Below are 27,729 nucleotides of genomic sequence, written 5' to 3'. Positions count from 1 at the left end.
GATGAGCACCACCCCCAGAGTCGGTCACGACTGGACGTAACGTCAGGGGAAAACCTTTATCTTATATGTCAGTGTGGACTCTGATATTCTGGGTTATATGGCTGTGTGGAAGGGCCGAGTCTTCCTGCTTCAGTCTTTTTGGCTGGAAATAGGTAGACTTCTGAGGGCCTTTCCAGACTTCCTTCAGAAGCTTAAGATCCCAGATGATCTTGCTTCAGTACTCTCAGCCAAAGGATTTTGCTAGATTGGCTGCCTCCTTATCCAATGACAGCGCGCGTTCCAAGATGAGCCCGCCTCTCCGCTTCACGCCGCGCCCAATTGAAACGCAGAGATGGCCGAGCCTGACGTAGGCCGAATTCGTCACCATGGTAACGGAGGTTTTGACGACGGCCTGGAGAGCGGTTTGAGGGGCTCTTGGAGCCGCTGAAGTTTCGCCATCATGGATTTAAACCTGAACCGGGTAGATTATCTCCAGGTATGACAGGGCGCGGGAGGGGGAAGCGTCATCCATTGTTATAGGGCTATTATTCCACTTCAACTGCTGTGAGTGTATTGGGGGGGGGGGGATAAAGTATACAAATAAAAGCAAACCTATCTTGATGTGATCACATAGAATCCATCGTGTTAAGACAGGCATGGGCAAACCTCCAAGTTTGTGCCCTCCACTTAAGCGGCTGAGGGGGAAAAGGAAAGGGCCAGAGTCTGTTAGGAATTATGGGAGTTGAAGTCCAAAACATCTGGAGGGGCCAAGTTTGCCCATGCCTTTGTTAAGGTTTCTATATGCAAATATGCTATGTGAGAAAGTTCCTAATGTGCTGCATAGAAATGAGATCTTGAACTTCTGGGGTGTGTTTATCTGTATATAAGTTTGGATAGCATAGGGAAGGGATAAAAGTCTTGTGACATTTGTTTTGCTGACTGCTTCTATTTAGAAGACTTCACCTCATTTTCTGAAAAAAAAAAAGACTTGTTGTGGAAACAAGGATTGGGGACAAATCCCACAATATCTGCTTTGAACTGGGATATCTGAGTCCACACTGGCATACATTCTAGTTCAAAGCAGATAATATGAGATTTTGTTCAGCTGTGTGTAAGGGGCCTCAGATAACCCAGTTCAAAACAGATATTATGGAATTTTCTGCATTGATATTCTCGGTTAAATGGCTGTGTGGAAGAACCCTGGGAGTCGTTTGTAAATTGGATTTTTCTACCTCAGGGATTGCCTGTACTTGGGTTGAGTTGAGCGAAAGTGGACTAAAATGGAAAATTTAGAATCAGATTGGACATGCAATGAAAATGGGGTGTCATGAATAAAAATTTGAATATAACTTTGGGCCCTTCCACACAGCCCTATATCCCAGAATATCAAGGCAGAAAGTCCCACATTATTGGAGTGTGGACTCAAATAACCCAGTTCAAAGCAGGCATTGTGGGATTTTTTTGCCTTTATATTCTGAGATATAGGGCTGTGTGGAAGGACCCATTTGCAAATGTGAAAAGTCAACTTTATATGTTTGTCTACATAGGTTTCATGGCGGCATCTGATGAAAGAGACCAAAACAGCAATATATTTGAATACTCCTACAAACATAAATGGATATTTATCTTTTATACGTATGAATTTTATATAAAACTAGCTTGGGGACCCGCAGTGCCTGGGTTATTAGAAGAAGGCATTGTTTGTTTTGGGATGTTAGGTAATATCACTGAAGTTTGGCCCAAATCCGTTGTTGGCTGGGTTCATTGTAGGATGAACTACAACTTCCAGATGCCTAGGGCAATCACCCTCAAACCTTCTCTGGATGGCGGTCAAGTACAAGTCTTGTAAATCATGGTGAATTCTCCCCAAACCTCTTGTTCAGTAGCTGATCAATTCCTCTGTTAACTGTGTGCCATAGGAAGGTGTAGGAAAGGGTTAAGAGAGAGGCAGTGGGTAGGGTAATGCAAATTAAGAAACCCTGGGATGTCCATTCTGGAGGAAAAACAGACCATCTAAGAGAAAATTGTCCCCACATGAATGCCTTTACTTGGGTGGGGGGCAGAATGGTGTTTATGGAGGACACGGGCAGGGTTTGGGTTACATGGTCATGGAGCTCACTATAACCTGCATGTCAAGTGGACTGAGGGCCATGGCTGTTTCTTGATCAGTGGAATATGTACTTCATGAATTTTATAGTTTTTGATCCTACTGTTTCAGTCGTTTTTCCATCAACAGTGACATATTAGTGCATTTGTACATGGCAACTGGAGATGTTTCATGCTTCTGATGACTTTTTTATGGAAGTTCTGTAGTAGTATAGCTTTTGGAAAATGTTCAAATTACTGGTCCTAATGATGCCTCTGTCCATATTTTCATATAAGCATATGTTTTTATATAATTATCAATCAATGACAATTCATTGTGAAATTTATGACTTGAATACTAATGACAAAGTGAAAATTTTCTCAATTAGGTTGGTGTGACTTCTCAAAAGACCATGAGGTTGCTTCCTGCTTCAGGACGCAAGGCAACACAGAAGGTAGAAAAGCTACTTCATTTAAAGTATTTACATCTGATTACGTAATATAACACATGCAAACTGCACTTAGTAGAGATACCCAATGCAAGTAGTGTTTTGCTAATAAAATATATACCTGATATATGTTTTAATCTTCTGAAATAATGATAATGGACTTCATGTTAGCCCTTCTTTCTTCATACCTGTGGTAGCAAGGTCAGAGATTTTTTTTCATGTCAGTAGTGACTTGAGAAACTTCAGGTTGCTTCTGGTGTGAGAGAATTGGCCGTCTGCAAGGACATTGCCCAGGAGATGCCCTGATGTTATTGATATTTTTACCATCCTTCTGAGAGGCTTCTCTCATGTCCCCACATGGAGCTGGAGCTGGAGCTGATAGAGGAAGCTCATTCGTGCTCTCCCCAGATTGGATTTGAACTGGCAGCCTTCAGGTCAGCAACCCAACCTTCAAGTCATCTGTCCTGCTGGCATAATTTAACCCATTGTGCCACTGGAGGTTCCTGTCACAGAGATGTAACATGAAGAACAAATAGCTTGTGCTAGATTATAGAAACTGAGAATGGATAGACCCTGAACTACAAGAGAAGAGAGATTATTGTTTTGATAATCAAGTTAATCAGAGAATAATCAGAGAATTAAACAGAGCAGTCCAACTCAAAGTGGTAGTGTACAGACCAGACTTGCTCCATAAAACACTCCCATGGTATGAATATGGCAACATTCCTGGGCTTTAGGACAAGTACTGGTTCCTCACATCAGATAGCTGAAGAAGCACTGATCTAAGAGAGATTATTGTTTTGATAATCAAGTCAAATCAAGTTAACAGAGAATTAAACATAGCAGTCCAACTCAAAGTGGTAGTGTACAGACCATATGTGCTCCATAAACACTCCCATGGTATGAATATGGCAACATTCCGGTGCTTTAGGACTAGTGCTGGTTCCTCACATCAGATAGCTGAAGAAGTACTGAACTAAAGTTGTAACAGAGGAGATGATGGGAAAGATTTTTGCAGTGTCAGAATAACAGCATGCCTTGAGAGTTGCTGACACAGTGTATTGAAAAGAAATGCCAAATTGCACCGAGAGGTAAAGTATCTTGAATTTGAGAAAGTGAAACAGCCAAGATTGAGTAGCAGCCACATAGTCAGAAAAATTGAACTTGATAAAAGAAGCAAAAGTCTTGATAAAAAAGATTTAGCTAGACTGTGGCTTTTTAAATTATTTCCTTAACAGTCCTTTCTGAACTTTTAATTGTAGTAATAGCTTCTTACTTAATTCACTTTTAAGGTTGTCATTGGAGATCATGATGGTGTTATTACCTGTTTTGGTATCAAAAAAGGAGAATCTGTGGTAAGTCACTTCTTCATCAGAATTCCTGTGCATAGTTTTTAATGTATTTTTTTAACTATTTATCAAAACATGGCCTTATACTAGTTAAGGCATAGGATTGTTTGAGGAAATGAAAAATGATTCTATATCTGTTTTCTATTCTGGATTTTTAATTGTTGTCTTATCCCTGTTCTTAACTATGAGTTCTTTGTAAGTTGGATGTTTGTAACCCGGGGATTGTCTAATTTCATTAAGGGACACTCATCTTTATAAACAGTAAGCTGTTTGAAGCATCATATATTTAAAATGTGTATTGCATTATATAATAATAATGAAAATAATACATATATTTAAATTATTTAAAATCATATTAAGAATTGTGATTATTTTAAACACTATTTTCCTTTCCCTTCAAATAGCCAGTATTCAAGACCTTGCCCGGGGAAAAAATTGCAAGGCTCGAACTGGGAGGTGCTCTTAATACACTTCAGGAGAAAATTTTTGTGGCTGCAGGATCTGAGGTTAGAGGTTTCACAAAGAAAGGGAAACAGTTTCTTTCATTCAACACGAATCTCACAGAGAACATCAAAGCTATGTATGTATATCAGAAATCACATTAGTAGTACTTAGATGTGATATTGTGATTTTTATCTTAGTGGGTGAGTCAAAGAGTTGTTATAGTTTAGTTTCCTTTTAAATAATATTATGCAGTATTTCTTTGCCTCGAAATGTAAACATGTGTTTTTGTACATTTTTATTCCAACAGTTTTTTTTACCTTTCAGTAGGATATGGATGGATAGATAAATACACTGATTTTAATTGAAGTAGTTACAATAATAAATGTAGAAATTAGCTGAGTCATTCAAATCTAATCAGTTTAATTCCAAGTTAATGTTGAAAAAGGTAGCATTTCAGCTCAGCCACAATTAAATTAAATCATAATTAGATCAAATCAAATCTTCTGGTTTTTCCTGGCACTCTCACGACCTTATGTGTGTAATGCTTTAATTTGCTGTAATTGATATAGATGTGAATTTTAAGATAGTTTGACATAAAACTGCTAGTTTTAGTAAGGTCAGTGTGCTATAAACTGTTTATTTTGACATGAATCCTGGTGAATTCATTTGCTGGTTGCTAACTTAAATGACAATATAATAGTAATTAGTACATCAAACGTTACGAAACCTAAAAATCTTTTTTGAAACCCAAAACATTATGTAGAGGCATTTGAGGCCATTTCCTTAATTTCTTTTCTGGGACCAGGCACAGCCCTCCAAGTTTCCCAGGGAGTGAATATGCCCCCCTGACTTTCCACACTTGTCCATCTTTACTATAGAAAAATACTTCAGACAGTAATCATACAATTATTAAACAAACAAGTATAATTTCTACCATTAAAGACATGTCAATAATACAGTTAGTTAAAATATTTCATATAGTTGGAATCAAAGAGCAGTTTAAAAAATAACTTTAAACATTGACATGGATGGTGCAATCTGTAGCATATACACACTTGTTGCTCATATCACCTCCAATTAAATAGAATTAGTTGTTTACAAGCAACAGCACTTAAATTGGTAGAGCCAGTACAAGTAGTTTCTATTTCTTACCACCTTCAAATTATCTGAAGAACTGTAATCTGCCTCCATGGATAGGTCACTACTAGGAACCATGGTGTTCTAAATTTCAGAACAAATTGATTTAATTGTTACATTGTCACTTTTACAATTAAGTACAGATGCAAATTAGAAGTATTTAGTGGTTTTTCTCCTTCCCTGCTTATATTTCTATCTCATTTGAACTCCAAAGGCCTATGAACTGTCATATAGGCTACAAGAAATTGACTTGCTTGATACAACACAATGGGCTTTGTAGAGGAAAGACTTAAATATTATTTTTCTTCCCCATCAAAATCTGATATTTCTAAACTGTATTTCTAAACTGGTTTGATGCTGTTGTCTTTCTCAAGGCCTTTTATTATTTTCAGATTTTTATGGTCTTTGTCTAATATTAGTTCTATTTGAAGTTCATTATATATTTCAGTATGAAAATTTAACTTCTATAGTTCCTTTTCCATTGGATTCTAATCCCATACAGCTACTACTGTTTATCAAAGTTGTTTAGGGCAAAATTAACATCCAAACTATCCCTAGATTTTTAGAATAGAGTTTCAAGAATTTTTCTGTATATAATGGAATAGTTTCAAAAGCAACAAGATCTAATTTCATGAACATGCAATTTTAATTAAAATCAAACTAATATTTATCTGTTGTTCATATGAGCTGACAAAGTATGGAATTTATGAAAGATAATTGTTATGTTAAATATTTAGCTAAAACCCTGCTAAATGTCACAGAGCTGCAACAAAGGAGAAAAATACTACAAACTAATGTTACTCCAGTAAGATATCATACAGATGAAGGAGTAAAACTTAATCAATTGTAACAACAAGTATTTCAAGGCCATTTAATTCAACTTGTCTGCATTTGTTTTTCTGAGTTAATAGATTAAAAAGGTCCAATTTATGTGGATATGGAAATGTATAGAATGGTAGCCCATGGTGACTATTTAGGATTGAGAAGGAAATGATTTCTAGTGGGGACATGTTCCCCATTAGATTTATATAGTTTGGACCTGTCAGGACCCAGGCTGCAAGGCACCAATAACCATACACAGAGACCAGAATCTATCTACTATCTTTATTGAAGGAGTATATAAAGTTGGTAAAAACAAATGTAAAAGTTAGTCCAGAAGCAGACCTTTCAGGAAAGGTCAAAATTAGTCCAAGAAACAATGTCCAATATGCAATATTAAGGGCCAAAGTTGTAATCCAGTAACCGAAACACTCACCTTGCCAGGCAAGGTGAGGGGAGATGACGAGGTCCTTTAGTCCATGAACTTGAGCAAGGCTAGGAATTAACTTGATACTTGAAAACAAGGCTTGAATCGTGACACAAGGTAACGAGGAACAAGAACAAGGTCCGTGGAATTACTTGGTAAAATCCGTGAAACAAGGCAAGGTTTAGTCCTGGAAGGCGAGGCAAGGTCCGAAGGTAAACAAGGCTGGGAAGCAGGAGCGAAGGCTTGAGAACAAGGACAAGGCTTGAACAGGAACGAGGCTTCGAACGGAGCGCGCTGTCCAGACACAACTCGCTCCGGAGGCTGACGAATTGACTCCGCGAAGTTACTTCGCGGTTAAAACACCTATATAGAGTCTAACTTTCCCGCCGAGAGCAGTTCTCTGGGAACCAGAAACAAAGCTAATCTCTGAGACCAGATGTTTGACTCCTTAAAGATTCTCACGGAAAGCAGGCTTAATTGGCTAAATTCTTAGCAGCTATTCTAGCACTCCTGCGCGAGGCCGCTTCCAAACCTCTCTGTTGTTTACAAAACTCATGGCGAGAAAACACAGGAGATGTAGGCTCAGGGTTTGTTTGACATACTTCTGGAACACAACTCTCTTGCAGGTGCAAGGTTCCCAGATCTGGCTGGGAAGAATCCAGTTCTGACTGGGAAGGTAAAAAACCCAAGTTTTCTTCTTCATCAGGCATCACAATGTCATGAGCAGGACTACAAGGCCCATGAGTCATCACAGGACCCCACTGTGTGAAAGGTTTATATACAGATAAGGCAATTGAAAAATATTAATATTTAGTGATCATGGTGCTAACTAATTATTATAATTGCTGTCATTTTAGGCATATATCTGGATCAGATCTCTTTCTCGGTGCAAGCTATATCTATAACCATTACTGTGACTGTAAGGATCAACACTACTACTTATCAGGAGATAAAATCAATGATGTTATTTGTCTTCCAGTAGAGAAACTGTCTTGTATTACACCAATATTGGCATGTCAAGACAGAGTTCTTAGAGTTCTGCAGGTAAACCTTATCTGCTCCTTGCCATTATCATAAGGGGGTGGAACTGGGGAGCAGAAGGAGGGAGGATGCATGTAGGGAAGGAGATGGGATGGAGAGGTGGGAGGAGGGCAGGCAGGTGGTGTCTGGGGCCCCTGCTACACTCTGTCATATAAAATCCAGATTATCTGCTTTGAACTGGATTATATGACAGTGAAAACTCATATAATCTAATTCAAAGCAGATAATGTGGATTATCTGATTTGATAATCTGGATTATATGGGAGATTTTAAAGGGCCTGGGGCAGATAGAGGGATGAAGGGAGGGGACTTAGTAGGGATTTATAAGCCTCACCTCACTTATGGTGGTAGTGGGTGACAGAAACTTACAAATCCCTATCAGACTCAAACCCAGAGTATCTGATACCATAAGAGCCACTTCCCACTTTCTTGCTGTCTTGCTGTTGTATCCCACCTGCCCCAGTGGAGGAGAGCAGACTGCTACAGAAAAATCCAGTGTTCTTTTCTTCCTTCTCTCTATGAAGGATGATGGAGAATTTTGAAGCAGCAGAGTCTGTAGAATGCAAGTCTGGGGATGTTAAGATATTCATGGTTTTTCCACTTTTACATACATCCCACAGCCTCCTTTTGACCTTATTATTTCTCGTTTTTTGCATTAAAGTAAATATGCCTGACTCCAGAATAAGGCCATGGTTCTGGACTGAATTGCATGAATTACATCCCAATTTTATCCAATACTAAAGGGAGGAACACAATTATACTTTTAAAAGCTGTTTCTTTTATAAACCATTTTCTTTGTTTTAATGTAAAATGAGAGAAAGCAATAGTTAAGCATAAGAATTAATAGTGTTTCCATTTCATTTTCCTGAGGGGTCAGATTTACTGTATGAAATGGAAGTGCCTGGTCCCCCTTCTGTTTTGGCTTTGAAGAATGGAGATGGTGGTAAGCAGAGTTTCTTGACGCATTGATTTTAATAAGAAACGCAGGCTTGTTTCCTATTATACAGCCAAGGTTTGCTATGTTACTGGTTGCATATTTTCAGAGTTCACTTAAGTATTGTAGCCGATGCATTTTTCATTGTGCAAGTGGTTATACATCTGGTTGTGCAAGAGATTGTACATTGTGCAACTGGTTGTAAAGTGATTATGCAAAGCACAGTCAGTTGTTCACCCTCTCACAGAACTCATAAGAATTTTAATTTCTATTATTAGGTGACTCTGGTGAAGAGGTTTTATTTGGGACATCTGATGGTAATATTGGTCTGGTAGAAATTACTGGTGTTTCCCCAGTAGACAAGTGGAAAATTGGTAATGAGAAAAAAAGAGGCGGTAAGTGTCTTAATATTTTACCACAGATCAAGTGATGTAGCATGAAGTAAATAGACAACTCCCTTTACAATTACAATCTAAGGTATAACTTTTAAGAAATAAGAAATGTATTCTATTTACTTAGAAACAATGGGATTTTGTCAAGACCCAGGCTACAGAACACCAATAACCATGCGCAGAGGCCGGATTCTATCTAATATCTTTATTATAGGAATATATAAAGTCAATAAAAACAAGTGAAGAATATAGTTCAGAAGTAGACCTTTCAGGAAAGGTCAATTATAGTCCAGGAAAACAATGTCCAATATGTGATATTAGAGTCCAAAGTTATAATCCACTTGACCGAAACACACACTATTTGGCAAGCAATAGTGTGGGGAACTGTCCATAGTCTTTCGAGGCTTAAGGTAAATCCGAAGGAAACTGGAAAACAAGACTTGAATCTAGGAAGCAAGGTCCGTGGTTTAAAACGCAAGGCAAGGCAAGACTTGAAACTTGGCAAGATCAAACTTGAAACAAGGCAAACATGAAACAAGAACTGAGTCCATAGAAGTCCGTGGAACAAGGCAAGGCTGGAAACTTGATCCGGGAAACAGGGAACTGGAGTACGAAGTCTACACACGATCTCACTCCTTAAGCTGACGAATTGACTCCGCAAGGTTTCTTTCGCGGCAAGACACCTAAATAGAGTCTCGTTTCCCGCCAGAAGAACACTTTCCCTGGAGAACTAGAAGTGAAACCCAACTCTGTCCAGATGCATGACTCCTTAGAATTTCCCAAGGGAAGCAAACCTAATCAGCTAATTGTTTGGCTGCGATTCTGGCGCTCCGGCGATTCGCCTCCCTAGTTCCTCTATCTCTATTATAATTGTCCCTTCGGAGAATTCTGTCCAAGGCTTGTTTGGATGACTTCTTGAGGGCAAACATCCTCCAGGTGCAGGGGCTCCGATTCTGGCTCAACCGGTGGAAATCCCATGTTTTCCTCCTCATCTGCCACAATAGTACTAGGAACGGGACTACAAGGCCCATGAGACATCACAGATTTATCATCAATTTGCATGTCAGTTGTTTTGGTATTTACATTTACCATGTTGGCTGGAAATGGTCTCTCTTAGCATACTTCTTAAAACAGGTTTAGGACAGCTCCAGAACAGGAAAAGCAACTCATTTTTCCTTCCAATTCCTTCAGGTCTTTGGTATATATTATGTGAACTATGCCTCCATTAAAAATAGACAGCACCTGGTATGGTGGAAGAGGATGGCCCCATCTACACTGACCATTTAATTTAGTTTGAATATTCAAATTGCAGCAGCCAGACAACAAACACTCACAAAAGCCCATGTAAGGCCCCTTCTACATTGCCCTATATCCCAGGATTTGATCCCAGATTATCTTCTTATCCCAGATTATCTGGCAGTGGAGATTTATATAATCCAATTTAAAGCAGATAATCTGGGATCAAGTCCTGGGATATAGGGCAGTGTAGAAGGGGCATAAGAAGGCACCCATCAGTGCTCTTGGTTTGTGTAATCACCACCTGTGCCTCAAACTGACTCCAAGATTTCCTATGTAATTACTTGAACAGCGAAACCACTTTCTTCAATCCTGATTTGAAACTGTATTAATTGATTAGTATACATGAGGCCAAAGGAGACCTCCTCCATTCTGCACTTTGTTACGTGTTGAATGGGAATATGTCTGCACACGTGCATATTAAAAATGCAAAAACTGCCAATAAAGTGTAAAAGATTAAATTGATTCCAATTTGAATGTTTAATCCTATCCTTTATAGGCATTCTATGTATGGACAGCTTTGACATTTTGGGAGATGGTGTTAAGGAATTGCTTATTGGTCGAGATGATGGAATGCTGGAAGTCTATGGCTTTGAAAATTCGAAGAGTCCTGTTCTCAGATATGAATATGTAAGTTTATTATGAAGATTTATTGCCTCAAGTAAATTTTTATTTAAATGTGCTATTTTTTTAAATACCACTATATTAATTTTTCTTGCATATTTGCCTCATCATAATTTTCAGAGCTTTTATCAGTGTTTGGATAGAGGATTGGTCACAAGACCAAAACTTATGTTCATATATGATATGTGATGTATTGACATGTAGAAACCTTCCATTTTAGATTGTTTTATTCACACTAGCTTACAAGACAATCTACGGATGCAACTGTCTTGAGCTGAATTCTCTTTGTGAATTTCTTTTAATCTTTGTCTTTTTTCTATCTCTCCATTTATACTGTAGTTCTGTTTTATTATTAAGCACTTGTCTTCTGTTTGTTGTCGAAGGCTTTCATGGCCGGGATCACAGGGTTGTTGTATGTCTTTCGGGCTGTGTGGCCATGTTCCAGAAGCATTCTCTCCTGACGTTTCGCCCACATCTATGGCAGGCATCCTCAGAGGTTGTGAGGTATGGAGAAAACTAAGCAAAGAGGTTAATATATATCTGTGGAAAGTCTAGGGTGAGAGAGGTCAGTGTGAATGTGTAGTTAATCACTTAAATTAGCATTGAAAAGCTTATCTGCTGTCTTCTTCCTGCCTCTGGGGCATCCTTTGTTTAGAGTCGTTAACTGCCCTTGGTTGATTCATGTCTGGAAACCCTCTGTTTTCAGAGTATTGCTTTTTATTTACTGTTCTGATTTTTGAGTTTTGTAATACTGGTAGCCAGATTTTGTTCATTTTCATGGTTTCTTCCTTTCTGTTGAAGTTGTCCACATGCTTGTGGATTTCAATGGCTTCTCTGTGTAGTCTGACATGATAGTTGTTAGAATGGTCCAGCATTTTTGTGTTCTCAAATAGTATTCTGTGTCCAGGCTGGTTCATCAAATGCTCTGCTATGGCTGATTTCTCTGGTTGAATTAGTCTGCAGTGCCTTTCATGTTCTTTGACTCTTGTTTGGGCGCTGCGTTTGGTGGTCCCTATGTAGACTTGTCCACAGCTGCATGGTATCAGGTAGACTCCTGCAGAAGAGAGAGGATCCCTCTTGTCCTTCGCTGACCGTAGCATTTGTTGGATTTTCTTCGTGGGTCTGTAGATAGTTTGTAGGTTGTGCTTCTTCATCAGCTTCCCTATGCGGTCAGTAGTTCCCTTGATGTATGGTAAGAACACCTTTCCTCTGGGTGGATCTTTGTCTTGACTCTCCTGGCTTGTTCTTGGCCTTGCAGCTCTTCTGATGTCTGTGGTGGAGTATCCATTGGCCTGTAGAGCCCAGTTTAGGTGGTTGAGTTCACCTTGGAGGAGGTGAGGTTCGCAGATTCTTTGTGCACGGTCTGTCAGGGCTTTGATTGTGCTCCTTTTTTGACTTGGGTGATGGTTGGAGTTTTTATGAAGGTATCTATCTGTGTGTGTAGGTTTTCTGTAAACTGTGTGGCCCAATTGTTGATTGGGTTTGCGGATGACCAGAACATCTAGAAATGGCAGTTTTCCTTCCTTTTCTTTTTCCATGGTGAATTGGATGTTTGGGTGGATGCTGTTAAGATGGTCCAGGAACTTGCTGAGTTCTTCCTCTCCATGGCTCCAAATTGTGAAGGTGTCATCTACGTATCTGAACCAAACAGTGGGCTTTTTTGGTGCTGTTTCTAGGGCCTGTTTTTCAAAGTATTCCATATAGAAATTTGCTACTACTGGGCTGAGAGGGCTCCCCATGGCCACTCCATCCTTCTGTTCATAGAATCCAGTGTCCCACTGAAAGTAGCTAGTGGTGAGGCAATGGTGAAACAGGGCTGTGATGTCTTCTGGGAAGTTTTGTTTGATTAGTGTGAGGGTGTCAGCTACTGGGACTTTGGTAAAAAGGGACACCACATCAAAGCTGATCAGGATGTCCTTGGTGCTTAGATTGAGGTTGCTGATCTTTTCTATAAAGTGTGTAGAGTCCTTGATATAATGTGCAGTGAGCCCAATGTGGGTTTGTAGCTGTGTAGCCAGAAATTTTGCCAGGTTGTAAGTCGGCGATCCAATGGCACTTATCAAGGACTCTACACACTTTATAGAAAAGATCAGCAACCTCAATCTAAGCACCAAGGACATCCTGATCAGCTTTGATGTGGTGTCCCTTTTTACCAAAGTCCCAGTAGCTGACACCCTCACACTAATCAAACAAAACTTCCCAGAAGACATCACAGCCCTGTTTCACCATTGCCTCACCACTAGCTACTTTCAGTGGGACACTGGATTCTATGAACAGAAGGATGGAGTGGCCATGGGGAGCCCTCTCAGCCCAGTAGTAGCAAATTTCTATATGGAATACTTTGAAAAACAGGCCCTAGAAACAGCACCAAAAAAGCCCACTGTTTGGTTCAGATATGTAGATGACACCTTCACAATTTGGAGCCATGGAGAGGAAGAACTCAGCAAGTTCCTGGACCATCTTAACAGCATCCACCCAAACATCCAATTCACCATGGAAAAAGAAAAGGAAGGAAAACTGCCATTTCTAGATGTTCTGGTCATCCGCAAACCCAATCAACAATTGGGCCACACAGTTTACAGAAAACCTACACACACAGATAGATACCTTCATAAAAACTCCAACCATCACCCAAGTCAAAAAAGGAGCACAATCAAAGCCCTGACAGACCGTGCACAAAGAATCTGCGAACCTCACCTCCTCCAAGGTGAACTCAACCACCTAAACTGGGCTCTACAGGCCAATGGATACTCCACCACAGACATCAGAAGAGCTGCAAGGCCAAGAACAAGCCAGGAGAGTCAAGACAAAGATCCACCCAGAGGAAAGGTGTTCTTACCATACATCAAGGGAACTACTGACCGCATAGGGAAGCTGATGAAGAAGCACAACCTACAAACTATCTACAGACCCACGAAGAAAATCCAACAAATGCTACGGTCAGCGAAGGACAAGAGGGATCCTCTCTCTTCTGCAGGAGTCTACCTGATACCATGCAGCTGTGGACAAGTCTACATAGGGACCACCAAACGCAGCGCCCAAACAAGAGTCAAAGAACATGAAAGGCACTGCAGACTAATTCAACCAGAGAAATCAGCCATAGCAGAGCATTTGATGACCCAGCCTGGACACAGAATACTATTTGAGAACACAAAAATGCTGGACCATTCTAACAACTATCATGTCAGACTACACAGAGAAGCCATTGAAATCCACAAGCATGTGGACAACTTCAACAGAAAGGAAGAAACCATGAAAATGAACAAAATCTGGCTACCAGTATTACAAAACTCAAAAATCAGAACAGTAAATAAAAAGCAATACTCTGAAAACAGAGGGTTTCCAGACATGAATCAACCAAGGGCAGTTAACGACTCTAAACAAAGGATGCCCCAGAGGCAGGAAGAAGACAGCAGATAAGCTTTTCAATGCTAATTTAAGTGATTAACTACACATTCACACTGACCTCTCTCACCCTAGACTTTCCACAGATATATATTAACCTCTTTGCTTAGTTTTCTCCATACCTCACAACCTCTGAGGATGCCTGCCATAGATGTGGGCGAAACGTCAGGAGAGAATGCTTCTGGAACATGGCCACACAGCCCGAAAGACATACAACAACCCTGTCTTCTGTTTGTTACCCACATACCCAATACCATAGCACTGTTTTGAAATAATGTTTTAAAGCTGTGCATCTTTTTCCTTCACAATAGTTATTACATCTTTTAAAAATCTTAAAATTGAAATCTGGAGGGACAGATATGCTTGCCTCATTTTTTTGTCTCTGTTTGATTTTCAGACCTTTTCAGAAAGTGTCACATCTGTCCAAGGTGGCTGTGTTGGGAAGGAAGGCTATGATGAGATCGTAGCATCAACATATTCAGGTTTTAAAAGCTAAAATTATTTTAAAACAAATGGATATATTTATCACATGTTTTAGAGAAAAAATAATTGCAATATTCAGGATAATGAGTTAATGGAGTGAAACTTTATTTCATTATATACATTTACTAGCTGTGCCCGGCCACGTGTTGCTGTGGCGAAGTATGGTATGGGAAATAAAGTATTGAGGAATTGGTGGTAGTTAAGGTCAAGGGTAAAGGTTTTCCCCAGACATTAAGTCCAGTCGTGTCTTACTCTGGAGGTTGGTGCTCATCTCCATTTCTAAGCCGAAGAGCCGGCGTTGTCCGTAGACTCCTCCAAGGTCATGTGGGATGACTACATGGAGTGGCGTTACCTTCCCGCCGGAGCAGTACCTATTGATGCACTCACATTTGCATGTTTTCGAACTTCTGGGTTGGCAGAAGCTGGGGCTAACAGTGGGGGGTCTCTCCGCTCCCCCAATTCAAACCTGTGGCCTTTCGGTCCAGAAGTTCAGCAGCTCAGCGCTTTAACACGCTGCGCCATCAGGGGATATTATTTCCTAAAGGTTGTGAATATACAATATTTCTGATTGGTTTTTTGTTTTGTTTGTTGGAGGCAAGTATGAATGCTGCAATTAGGAAAAATGATTAGGATGTAATGGCCTTGCAGCTTTAAAGCCTGGCTGTTTCCTCCCTGAGTGAATTTTTTGTTGGGAGGTGTTAGCTGGCCCTGATTGTTTCCTGTCTGGAATTCCCTTGTTTTCAGAGTGGTGTTGTTTGCGATATTTTATGTGCTTCTACTGTCTGTGGCCCTGAGAAAACAGGATTTTCCAGACTTTGATGATGGGAATACTTTGTTGGGAGGTGTTAGCTGGCCCTGATTGTTTCCTGTCTGGAATTCCCTTGTTTTCAGAGTGGTGTTGTTTGCGATATTTTATGTGCTTCTATTGTCTGTGGCCCTGAGAAAACAGGATTTGCCAGACTTTGATGATGGGAATACTTTGTTGGGAGGTGTTAGCTGGCCCTGATTGTTTCCTGTGTGGAATTCCCCTGTTTATTTACTGTCCTGGTTTTAGAGATTATATTGTTCTGCATTATTCTATCCCAGTAATTATTTCATATTAAAGAAGAATCTCACTTATCCAACATTCGCTTATACAATGTTCTGGATTATCCAACGCAGTCTGCCTTTTCATAATCAATGTTTTTGTAGTCAGTGTTTTAAATTCATTGTGATATTTTAGTGGTAAATTTGTAAATACAGTACAGTAGAGTCTCACTTATCCAACATAAACAGGCCGGCAGAACGTTGGATAAGCGAATATGTTGGATAATGAGGAATTAAGGATAACCCTATTAAACATCAAATTAAGTTATGATTTTACAAGTAAAGCACCAAAACATCATGTTAGACAACAAATTTGTCAGAAAAAGTAGTTCAGTACACAGTAATGCTATATAGTAATTACTGTATTTATGAATTTAGCACCAAAATATCACGATATATTGAAAGCATTGACTACAAAAATGCGTTGGATAATCCAGAACGTTGGATAAGCGAGTGTTGGATAAGTGAGACTCTACTGTAAATACTACATAGCATACTGCGCATGGAACTACTTTTTCTCTCAAATTTGTTGTATAATATGATGTTTTGGTGCTTAATTTGTATAACTATTACCTAATTTGATGTTTAATTGGCTTTTCCTGAATCCCTTCTTATTATCCAACATATTCACTTATCCTGCCGGCCTGTTTACGTTGGATAAGTGAGACTCTACTGTATATTTCTAATCTTATATTATCTGCTCAGAACTGGATTATATGAGGCTCCTTCTTCACAGCAGTATAAAATGCACACTGAAGTGGATTATATGGTAGTGCGGAGTCAAGATAATCCAGTGCAAAGCAGATAATATAAGATTATAAATGGGTAATATAGCTGTGTTGAAGGGCCTTGAGTCTACACTGCCATATAATCCAGTGCAAATTAGATAATCTGTGGAAGAAGTCTAAGTGAGGCCTAAATCTGCCTGTCCCCTAACTGAAACCTGGCTGTCCCTTGGTTGCTAGGTAACCAAGTGGGCAGAGATTAGCCCTCTAAACTGGCAGCAATTGGATAAAAACAATTATTGCTCTCCCTCTAATTAGGACTTTATTTTTCTTTTCTTTTTGTTGTATCAACCTTGAGGCGTGGATGATGGGTTGTGTTGTCAAATTTTGAGGTTGGGGGGCCTGTACTTTTGTTGTTTTGTGAGTCGCCGTGATGCCATCACTCTTTTATATATATAGATAAAAGCACGGGTCTTATCTAATCACTTTAACACTCTGATTCTGAGTTGCTGGAAGTCACTCTGTGGTAGAGTGAAAATTTGAACTTGGTTTTCTTATTTATGAACCTTTCACCCTTTCCAGAATTATTTGTCATAGGGAATATGACACTGCAGCAATGATTATAAATTCCCCTCTATCCCACCTTAACAGCCAGAAGCTTCCTGAAGCAAAGAATGATCAGGATACAAGGAGAAGGGTATTCACAGGTCCCGACCAGCAGTGATGAAATTAAGAATCAGAAGCAAGATTCCTGTTGCAATTCCCTGTCACAGCCTCCTTCTCCTTGCACCCTGATCAAAAGCTGAACAGGCCTCCTTCACTCAGTGCAGCTGCTGGTGGTTAAAGTGGACTCTGAGATACATAACTAAGTAGCTAGTGTAGTATATCGGTGTATATTTTAGCCTGTTGGAATTATGTTGTGATTGTTTTAAATCTGGAATTCTTTTAAACTGATTTTATTATTTTGCTTGTATACCATCTTGATACTATTTTACATGTATATCAGTACTGTTTTACTTGCATGCTTGTGATGCAGGATGATATCAATATTTTAAGAAATCAATAGGTGTCTTTCTGCAGTTCAAATTCCCTAAAGTTAATAGCTTGTGCTAGAGATGCTGGGCTCTGAAGTGCAGCAAGCTGAAGATTCTTTGTATGGATCTGAATAAGGCTTTGAGTCCTGTGTTTAACCAGTCTATGGTAACTCAATAGATTAGACAGCAACCTTAGTTCCCAGTTCTCTTTATCAGTTGCTATCCCTTTTGAGAAGATTCATTTAAATAATTATTTATATGTCTTTCATAATTACGTTTATTTTTCAGGATGGGTGACAGGATTAACTACAGAGCCTATCCACCGAGAGTGTGGATCAGGGGATGGATTAAAGCTTTCTCATGACATGCAGAACAAGGTTTTATCCTTAAGGTAATATAAATATTAAAATATAGATTAAAAACTTTTTCAGTCTTTGCACACATTCAAGCTTGCCATTTGTGTAATACCTATATCCTTGGTAATTTCACATATGCCCAACAGAAACTTCATAGTGATTCATTAACAGCACTAGTGTTTCAGTTATAAATTTCTTTGCACCATCTGTTTTTAGTAAACATCTCTAGAATTTTATTCTTTTTTAGTTTGAAATTGTTACTGTGCTGATGTATTACTACTGATGCTTCCATCTATTTTAAGTCTCACAGAATACCATACCTGTTTGGTGATCTACAACAACCAAATGAAAATTAGGTGCTTTGTAAATAATGGTTTATTGTAATTCTGAAAGAGCTGAGGTTGAGCACTCCTTCGGTCACCCTGTCCCCTTATGTACTAGTTTTGGATTATGGTTTCATGTTATCAAAACCTTGAAACTATAGCTTAATGTTAATTTAATAAACCAAATAAGCCAGGATTTGATCCTTGTTAACTTGTATGGTTTGTTAACTGACTTTAAGCCAAAGATCTCTGTTTTGGACGTAATAGGGAACATTGACAATACTGTCCAGGGCCTTTGTGCTGAAGCATGGAAGGAGGGGCGGGGAGACACTTGACCCTATAACTTATTTGTGGCTTTATTTAACCATATAAACAACAGAATTCTAGTGAGAATTAGTGGTTTAACATATGTGGTATGATTTCTGTGTACTTGAAAAAAATCCAGAAAAATGTTTTTTTTTCTTTTTGCCAGAAACACAAAATGGTACTCTAGCAGAACTTAATGTTTGCTCAACATTCTGTCTTTTGCAAAAGGAATGAATTGGAACAACTACAGATCAAGGTTCTTCAAGAGCGTGAAAAATACCAACAGTCCTCACTGTCCAGCACTGCAGTTTCAGCCGTCCCAACATTCAGTATAAATGACAAATTTACATTGAATAGGGATGATGCCAGCTACAGCCTTGTTTTAGAGGTCCAGGCTGCAATTGATACTGTCTTGCTACAGGTAAGAGATGGTTTGAACTGCATTTTGGACTTGGGCATTTAAATATGTTTATTTTTTAAAAGATGTTAGCTTTTTTTCAAAACCTGTGATGTTATTTTTACTTTGAAGTTACTTACACACAAAAGTAGAAAGTTGTTTCAATTCTTTATCTGTGCCATAGATAGTTTTATCTGTATGAAGTTCCTGGCTCTAATACTGGATCATGGCCCTTTGGGCCAAAACATTCACTCACCTTTATTCTAATTCTAATAGATATGAATGAAAAGATGGAAAAACATGAAAGAACACAGAAAACAAGTATTGAAGCAGCCTTTTTATCAACAATTATTTAGTATCTGTTTTATAAAAGATGTCTAAAGCAACGTCCTTGACCTAAAGAGATAGAATGTCTTTGAAATTATACATTCACTTTGAAATTGTTTGTCTCTACAGTGTGATGTTCCAATAGATCTAAAGGATGCAGATAAAAATTCAGCTGTGGTTAGTGTGGTTGACTGTGAATCAGAGGTATGTAGAACCCTAGAGCCTGTCTTGATAGTTCCAGACATTATATTTAAGATATATTTTATTCTCTGGAGTATATTATTTTAAGGGTTTATTGGATACTTTTATAAACCAGTTTATTGAGAAAACTGCTTTGAATAAGACATTTTGAATAAGAATGTTACCCAAAGTTGAGCAGGTTATAAGTTCTATACTCCACTTGAGTGGTATCCACTCTGAGGATACTTAGAAGATTTTTATTTTTAGAAACCTTTTTAGCTTTTAACTATGAATGTGTTGGAGGTGTTTTTGTATGTTACACTGCCCTGAGAAAAATTATTTTTTGGAGAACAAGATGGAATTAATAACAGTGTACTTTGTGACATGTGTGATATAAACATACACATAATTGCTATAAATGTAGTGTTTAACTTTGGGATGTGGACATATTTTAGAGAGTTCTTTATAAATATCTATGCCACATTTCTCAACTTATTTTGAAGGGCTTGGAAGTTGAGAATATAAAAAATATTATAGGCCATACAAATTGGTGCATTCTATTTTAGTGGTTTCCGGATGGGTAATCAATGTTGATGTTGAATCATATCAAAGATGTGTTGTGTTGTGGCAGCTTAAAACTAATTTGTTATGGCGTAACCTTTATAAAATAGAACCTGATGCATCTGGTGGAGTGAACCCTAAGGATTTGTTTATGAAAAGGTGCTGTTTTGCATTCCAGTCCACATTGAAATTGTTAATATTACTCTTGTGGTGAGATCAGCATAACCAGTCACACACTTTCCCCATGATGAACTTTGATGCAAGAGCACAGTCCACATCTCCAATTCTCGGCATTATTTTTAGCCACATGGTTGTGACTGCGCTGCTTCCTATACAAACATACATATTTACACTTTAAGTACTTAACACTTTTCTTCTCTCGTACACCTGCATTCCCATAGGATAGGATTGAAATGTAACTCCCACCAACCTATCCCTCCCACCACTAACTCCACCCAATGGCTCCACAGCAATGCCAACTTGGAGTGCTGACCACATACCAAAAAATCTGGATTTCCTGGGAAACTGGGGCATAAAAGGCACTTGTTTTTACATCAGATGATGCTCTCAGGCATAAAAAAGAAATGCACTTCATGTGAATAATTAAAAATGTTGTGTGTCCAAATTACATCAGTTACAAGATGAGTGTGATTCTTTTGTCAGTGTAGATAATCCCTAATTCATAAAAACTTTATAGCCCAAAAATTGGTTAATATGAATCATAGAATCATAGAATCGCAGAGTTGGAAGAGACCTCACGGGCCATCCAGTCCAACCCCCTGCAAGAAGCAGGAAAATCTCATTCAAAGCACCCCCTGAGACTAATTTATTTGGAAGCTGATACACTCGACTTGCATTCAGCTCACCTAGCAGAAGCCTCGCCTCACCATGCTCTCCAAAGGCAACCCAGAAATGACATATAGAGATTTGTGGGTGAGCTGTCCCCAAATGAGGCAGAAACACTTTCTGTGGGTCATTCATGAGAGGCGGCATCTGCTTTTCAGGAACTGCCCACTGTGCCCCTAAATCCCACCCCATTTAGCAGAGTGCTTCAACCTCTGTTTTCAAAGGGCTTATTATGGCTTCTTGGGCAGGAGGGGAGCCCAAGAAGCCATAATATGTGATTCATTATTGTTTCTGAATGTAATGGATATGATCTAGATTTGTATGATTTTAAACGAAGTCAAACCTAAATGAAGAATTCCTGGTTTTGGAGCATACTGATTCTAATTTTCCCTCTTCTGCAGCCCAATGGTAACTTCCTTCTTGCCACTTACCGGTGTCAAGCAAATACTACAAGGCTTGAACTTAAGGTAAAATATAGTATAATTTAAATGTGTTAATTGAGGCTATTGCATTTAAATAACAGTTCTGGGAATAGCTGAATTTAAGAACTACTGTAATTCAAAAGCCACAATAACAAAAAAAATGAGAAGCAAGCCTTCTGAGAAGAAATGAAAGACTATATTTTAAAAGAGAAGATAGAGTCATACCTTAGAAGTTTTATGTTTGAAAATTGGTTGAAATTTGAAGAAAATTCACCTTCTTTTCTGTGAACAGATTCTGTCAATTGAAGGTCGGTATGGGACACTGCAAGCATATGTGACTCCAAGAGTTCAACCAAAAACCTGTCAAGTTCGACAGTATCAAATTAAGCCGCTTTCACTTCATCAAAGGACACACTGTATTGATCGTGACAGGTATTTTTGAGAGCAAATGTTAAATTGTAGTTTAAATTCAAGGCTTGTATTTTGTAGTTTATGGAAGGTCAGTGTTGAGTAAAACCTGGTTTAGCCAGAATTACACTATAAATGCTGTAAGGAAGTTATTTTCATCAGAGGCTTCAATGGAGCCATCATATGAAAATATGTGTAGATGTGGCAGGAAATCACGTTTGTGTAGTTTGTGGTATACCTTTTTAGAAACATAGCTGTTTCCAAAACCCTTTTAAAAGTGCAAGAAAAAATAAAAATGATGGTTGCTGCATTAGTCTTCTTGCAGGTTTCTTACATTTCAACCATTCCTATTGTTTTGTTTAAAAACATTCACAAATACAGTTTTCCTGTTTCATTGTATTATGTATAGGGACATAGATTTTTAAAAGTAGTTTTAAAACTTTTCTCAAAGAAAAAAGAAAAGAAAAAAACCTTATTGATTTTCCTGGTATTGGTTCCATCCAAATGTGCAGGTTGAAAATAAGCAAGACAGTAACCATACCTTAAATTACGTTATGGTCTTTACATCACTGAGATAAACCTTTGGATATGATCCACAATTACTATCTTTCTTAATGGAGAAGCAGAAATTCGTAAAAATTATTTGGAGATTTCCCCCCCTATATTTGAATGTTGTGCTGGAGGAAAAGTGGGATACTAGATAGATAGGACAGGACAAGCTGTCGTCTAATTATTAGGAGTTCCGAGCTGTTTATCATGCTTTCAACTATTGTGAGAATAAGATTGCTACTTTTTCATAACAAATATGTTTCTTGTTTTTTTTTGTTGCTGTTCAGACCCATGAATACACTGACCCTCAAAGGCCAGTTCAGCTTTGCAGAAGTTCACTCTTGGGTTGTGTTTTGCTTGCCTGAAGTTCCTGAAAAGACGCCTGTGGGGGAGAGCATCAGCTTCTACTTTCAGAACACTTTTTTGGATACACAACTTGAATGTACCTACCGGTAAAATGAAATTCAGCTATTGAAGTGCACTGTTTTGTTTGAAAAATAGTAAATAAGACACTGAAATATACATGTCAGTTAAGCATAGGAAAGATAGTATGCGTGCAGGAGCTTGCATTTAAAATGTGCTCTGCTTTTTGTTTTCATTTAAATCAGTATTGTTTGCACTGCAGTTGAAGATATTATCAAAACTTTTTGCAAAAGAAACATGTTTGAATTAGAGTACTGTATTCCAAAGTTTAATAAGTTTGGAAAGAAGTTTTCTTAGTACTGCTATATGTACAAACTCCTAGATCCTCTGAAGATGCCAGCCACGGGTGCAGGCAAAACATTAGGAGAAAATGCTGCTAGAGCCACACAACACCCCAGTGATTCCAGCCATGAAAGCCTTAAAAATACTCATAGAAATAATTTGAAGAATTTATTATTTTTATGGCTTAGAAATTAGGGTGAGAATTCCTTATTTAAAATGTTAGAAACAGATGTGTTTTAGATCTTTAAAAGATTTTTGAATAGATATAAATTAGAGCTTTTGGAAATGGAGCCTGTCTAAATATGAAATTCATTTATGTTTTATATACACCTAATTCAAATTGCTTGAGGGTGTTTTATAAAATATTATTAATGTTTTTGTGCATGAAATAAAGCTTGTGTATATTAAACCATCAGAAAGGAAAGGTATCACTATCTCAGTCTTCCATGTAGACAATTTTGGATTTTGTGATAGTTTGGGATTCTTGATAATGGATGATTGACCAGTAGTATTTTGACATTTAGCCTTCTCAACCTGGCAAGATATTTTGTGTGTAAGGAGATACGATGCATACTGTTTAGGCTACTGAAATCAACACTGGAATCTTGTAGGACTAAAAGTTATCCAGATTATTATTTTAACTCTTCAAACAGGAAAGGAGAAGGATATTTCAAATCTGACAATATTTCCACAATATCTATTCTAAAAGATGTGCTGTCTAAAGAAGCTACTAAAAGGAAAATTAATCTCAATATATCATGTGGTAAGGATTTTGGTTTTCTTATCTTGGGATGCCATTTTATTTATACAGATATATTCAGATGATTTAATTGATTTTTGTGATTGTTTTCTAGATATAAATGAGGTATCTGTGAATCACACCTTAAAGTTAATCCATCCAAAATTAGAGTATCAGCTGATGCTGGCTAAAAAAGTAGAATTAATAGATGCTTTAAAAGTAAGTATTTGGCATGTTGCTGTTATATATATAATGTATATTGTGGAAGGACTTCTGTAATAGTTTTGCTTATCTCATTTCTGTTCTGCTTTTTAGGTGATTTAGTTCCCCTCCAATGTTCAAGAGCTGTTTTGCTTTTTCAAGATAATAGATATGTAGCCGGAAAATATGCAAGATTATGTTAGAAATCATATTCCTGTACCAAATGCAACTAGGGCTTATAAGGGAGAGTCTGTAATTAAATGGATCACATGTTGTACATGCAAAAGGTCCCTGGAACACTCATTAGTATCTCAAATTAAATTTCACACAGGGAAAGATTTTGCCACAAACTGTGGGAAAATACTGCTTGTCTAGATAGATAATATGTAGTGTGCTAAGTAAATGGTCTGAATTAGCATATAGTGTAGCCAACATCACTACAGTCATGAATGGACACAAAAGTACACTGTAATGCTGTTTGCTTTGCTGCAAGCCTTTCACAAATCTAATTTCAGGCAAAGCAACAGATGTAGTTTGATTGCAGTTCCCATCTGTTGTATCCAGAACGGTCAATGGTGAGAGTAGCACTCCAATAACATTTGAAGAACTTCACTTTGCGCATTCTGATCTAATCTATAAAATAAAGTTAGAAGAACATTATTGAGTGTCCGTATGTACTGAAACAAATATATATGATTTTTTTTTAAAAAAATCAAACATTTTCCTAGAGCATTAGGAGTGGAGCTTTATGGGAAAGAAATTGTCATTTTAGCTTTGGTATGCCCCAGAACCAACTTGTTTCTTGATTCATAACAAATGCTTGTCTGCCCGAATTACTATTTTGTACCGGTTTGTCCAAAATTATTGTGCTAGACCAAAAGGGTGGGCTGTAAACACTTTTCTTTCTTTCTCATTTAAATTAAAAGGCAGTGAAAATCTTACTTGTCTTCTTTCTGCTTCTGCATGATTTCCTTTTAATATCTTATCATAGTATTGTTATTATCATTATTATTCATTTAAGGAGTTACAAGCTCATGAAGGAAATACAGACTTCCTGATTCCAGAGTACCGCAGCATTTTGGAAGAGGCTGAACAGCTAATCCAAGAGCACAAGAAACAACCCACGTCACTTGAAAGACTTTATGGTGGGTTCATTAACACTGTTCTCTAGCTCTGCTCTTGTTTTTTTGGAGTAGTGATGCCTTGTCATTATAGAAATGTGCCAGTGTCTATTACAGTGTACTTCCTTTTGCCCTTGTAGGGAGTGATTTCTGTTTCTAGGGCAGTACTTCAGAATATGAAGTATCTCTGAAGTGTATGTGATGTCTCTCAAACTGCAGTAGTGCTGTCCTTCATTTCAAACGAAAATCAGGATTGTGTACTTTGTTATACACATACAATTTGAGTTAATCAATGCAGAAGTCTAGATTTATCAGACAAGAATCTGCTGGGGACCAGTAGAGTAGAAGGTAATTCCATAGTAATTGGAGATAAATGTTCGGATGTAGGCCCTATCAGGCAGTGGCAATTTTTTTTCGAACATTGGATGGAAAATGCTTTTTGTGAAGGCGCCCGTTTTCAGGAGAGGTTTTCAAAAACTAAAATGGGGCCTTACGAATGCAACAAACCGAAACAGATAGCTATTATATACAAATGCTTAAGACTACCCTACAGTAGAGTGGGAAGTAGGAGGCACTGTGCTACAGTGTTAGATTGGTAGCACTAAGGATGGTTTTACTCCAGGGAATTGCTTGTGTAAGATGATCTCAGACATTTCTTTAAGCAAGTCCATACATCAGCAGCTGTGCTAGTGCATTGTTTCAATAGGATTCCACCTTTAGTCATCCAAGCTGTGTGTCAGACCTGATTATGAATTGCAGCTCTTCTGGGAGGCTCTGCATTTACTTAAGAACGAAAACTATGTATCTGGCACTGATTGAAATTAAAGCAATGGTTCTATAGTTAATGTTGATCCATGCAAATGCAAGGTGAATATATGCTGCAGAATATTTTCCACTGAAATATATGATAAACTTGCCATTGAGCTCAATGGTTAGAAAAGACGCTGAGTTTTACTAGACAATTTTGTATACAAATTATTTTTTGATTTTAGTTTTTTTAAAAAATCAGTCTTCTAAAAATAATACTGATTTCATTTTTCTTTCATTTTCAGGTATGATCACAGATCTATTCATAGATAAATATAAATTTAAAGGCACTAATGTGAAAACCAAAGTTCCTCTTCTGCTGGAAATTTTGGGAAGCTATGATCAAAACACATTGCTTGCCTTTTTTGATAGTGCTTCATGATCTGGAAGGATGGAAACATTTTGAAATCTCTAAAGTGAATGTAGAAGACGCAGATCAGCAAATCCAGACCTTTGTTTACATAATTTTAAATATAATGATAATTGTTACTGAATAAAGGTTACACTTATTATGCATATATATTTAAAAAACATTGTTACTTACCAAAAACATTCCCTACATCAAATATGTGAATTGTGACTTAATAATGATTGGTAGGACTGCCAAACTTTTAGTGACATCTGGCATATATACTCTAAATACATTTTACAGAACCTTAATTTTAAAAGGACATGTAAAATGTTCTCCATTCATTAGCTTTTAAAGAATCTGATTTTGGATTCTGATTGATCCTAGCAAATTTAAAGATTTTGAGTCTTTAACTATATGTATCCTATGCAAAAGACAAAAGGCCCCTTCTACACTGCCATATAAAATCTGGATTATAAAAGCAAATAATCCACATTATCTGCTTTGAACTGGATTATATGAGTCTACACTGCCATTTAATCCAGTTCAAAACAGATAATTTGGGTTTTTTAATTATTATTAATATCCCTCACAATGAACATTAACACAAAACTTAGAATAAATCAGTTAAGCAATTTTTATACATGCAATCTCTATGTGTACCCAACAGGCATGGGGGCATATATTCATTCTTAATATTAATGATTCTTATATTGACCTCTTCTCCAAAATGCTTAGTGTATGTTGATTTGATTTTATTCCCTTTTCTTTGAGAAATATATATTCATATATATAAATATATCATCTGTGTTTTATATGGCGGTGTAGAAGGGGCCTCATATGATTCAGTTCAAAGCAAATAATGTGGATTATCTGATTTGATAATCTAGATAATCAGGCGTGTAGAAGGGGCCAAAGTAGTCCTGTATTTTGCTTGCAGGCCACAAAAGAAATTCTTAGATTTGCATAACAGATTTCATGTATCATTGTTCACCAGTATAGATCAGTTTGGAAATACAATTCTGATAATCACACATTCCATATCAACACTATTAGGCCCCTTCTACACTGCCATAAAATTCAGATTATTAAAGCAAATAATCCACATTATCTGCTTTGAACTGGATTATATGAGTCTACACTGCCATATAAGCCAGTTCAAAATATATCATCTGGATTTTATTAGGCAGTACAGATGGGACCTTAGTTCCTTCTGTTTATGAGCTAGCATGGCAATAATGCCCTGCATTAGCCAGTCACTAAAGAAAATTGCTCTTGATAATGTAATTCCCAGTTTGTATATAGAACTTGGTTAGCTATAGATTATTACATGTGTAAATAGGAAAAAAGTTATTTATTGAAAATATAATTGATTCTGTGCTAAGTTGGAATCAGTTTGATAAATAGTTTTTTTCAATTATAA

At 37.7% G+C, this 27,729-nt stretch overlaps 1 protein-coding gene across 1 annotated transcript; it reads left to right on the top strand.

Annotated features, from left to right (window-relative positions):
- The first annotated feature begins 336 nt into the window (after nt 1-336).
- Nucleotides 337-27,729, top strand: bbs7 (Bardet-Biedl syndrome 7). Its single transcript, XM_003221800.4, has 19 exons — nt 337-475; nt 2,454-2,519; nt 3,806-3,868; nt 4,267-4,442; nt 7,547-7,733; nt 8,601-8,673; nt 8,943-9,059; nt 10,852-10,982; nt 14,779-14,863; nt 17,998-18,100; nt 18,923-19,115; nt 19,548-19,622; nt 21,407-21,472; nt 21,720-21,859; nt 22,672-22,836; nt 23,743-23,852; nt 23,944-24,047; nt 25,051-25,174; nt 26,203-27,729. The coding sequence occupies exons 1-19, from the start codon at nt 440-442 to the stop codon at nt 26,337-26,339; spliced, it is 2,151 nt and encodes a 716-aa protein (XP_003221848.2). The 5' UTR covers nt 337-439; the 3' UTR covers nt 26,340-27,729.

This window comes from Anolis carolinensis, chromosome 5 (genome assembly GCF_035594765.1).
Source record: "Anolis carolinensis isolate JA03-04 chromosome 5, rAnoCar3.1.pri, whole genome shotgun sequence".
In the NCBI taxonomy this organism is placed as follows: domain Eukaryota; kingdom Metazoa; phylum Chordata; class Lepidosauria; order Squamata; family Dactyloidae; genus Anolis; species Anolis carolinensis.
The sequence above is the reverse complement of the archived record's forward strand: the minus strand, read 5'-3'. Positions and strand labels throughout refer to the sequence as shown.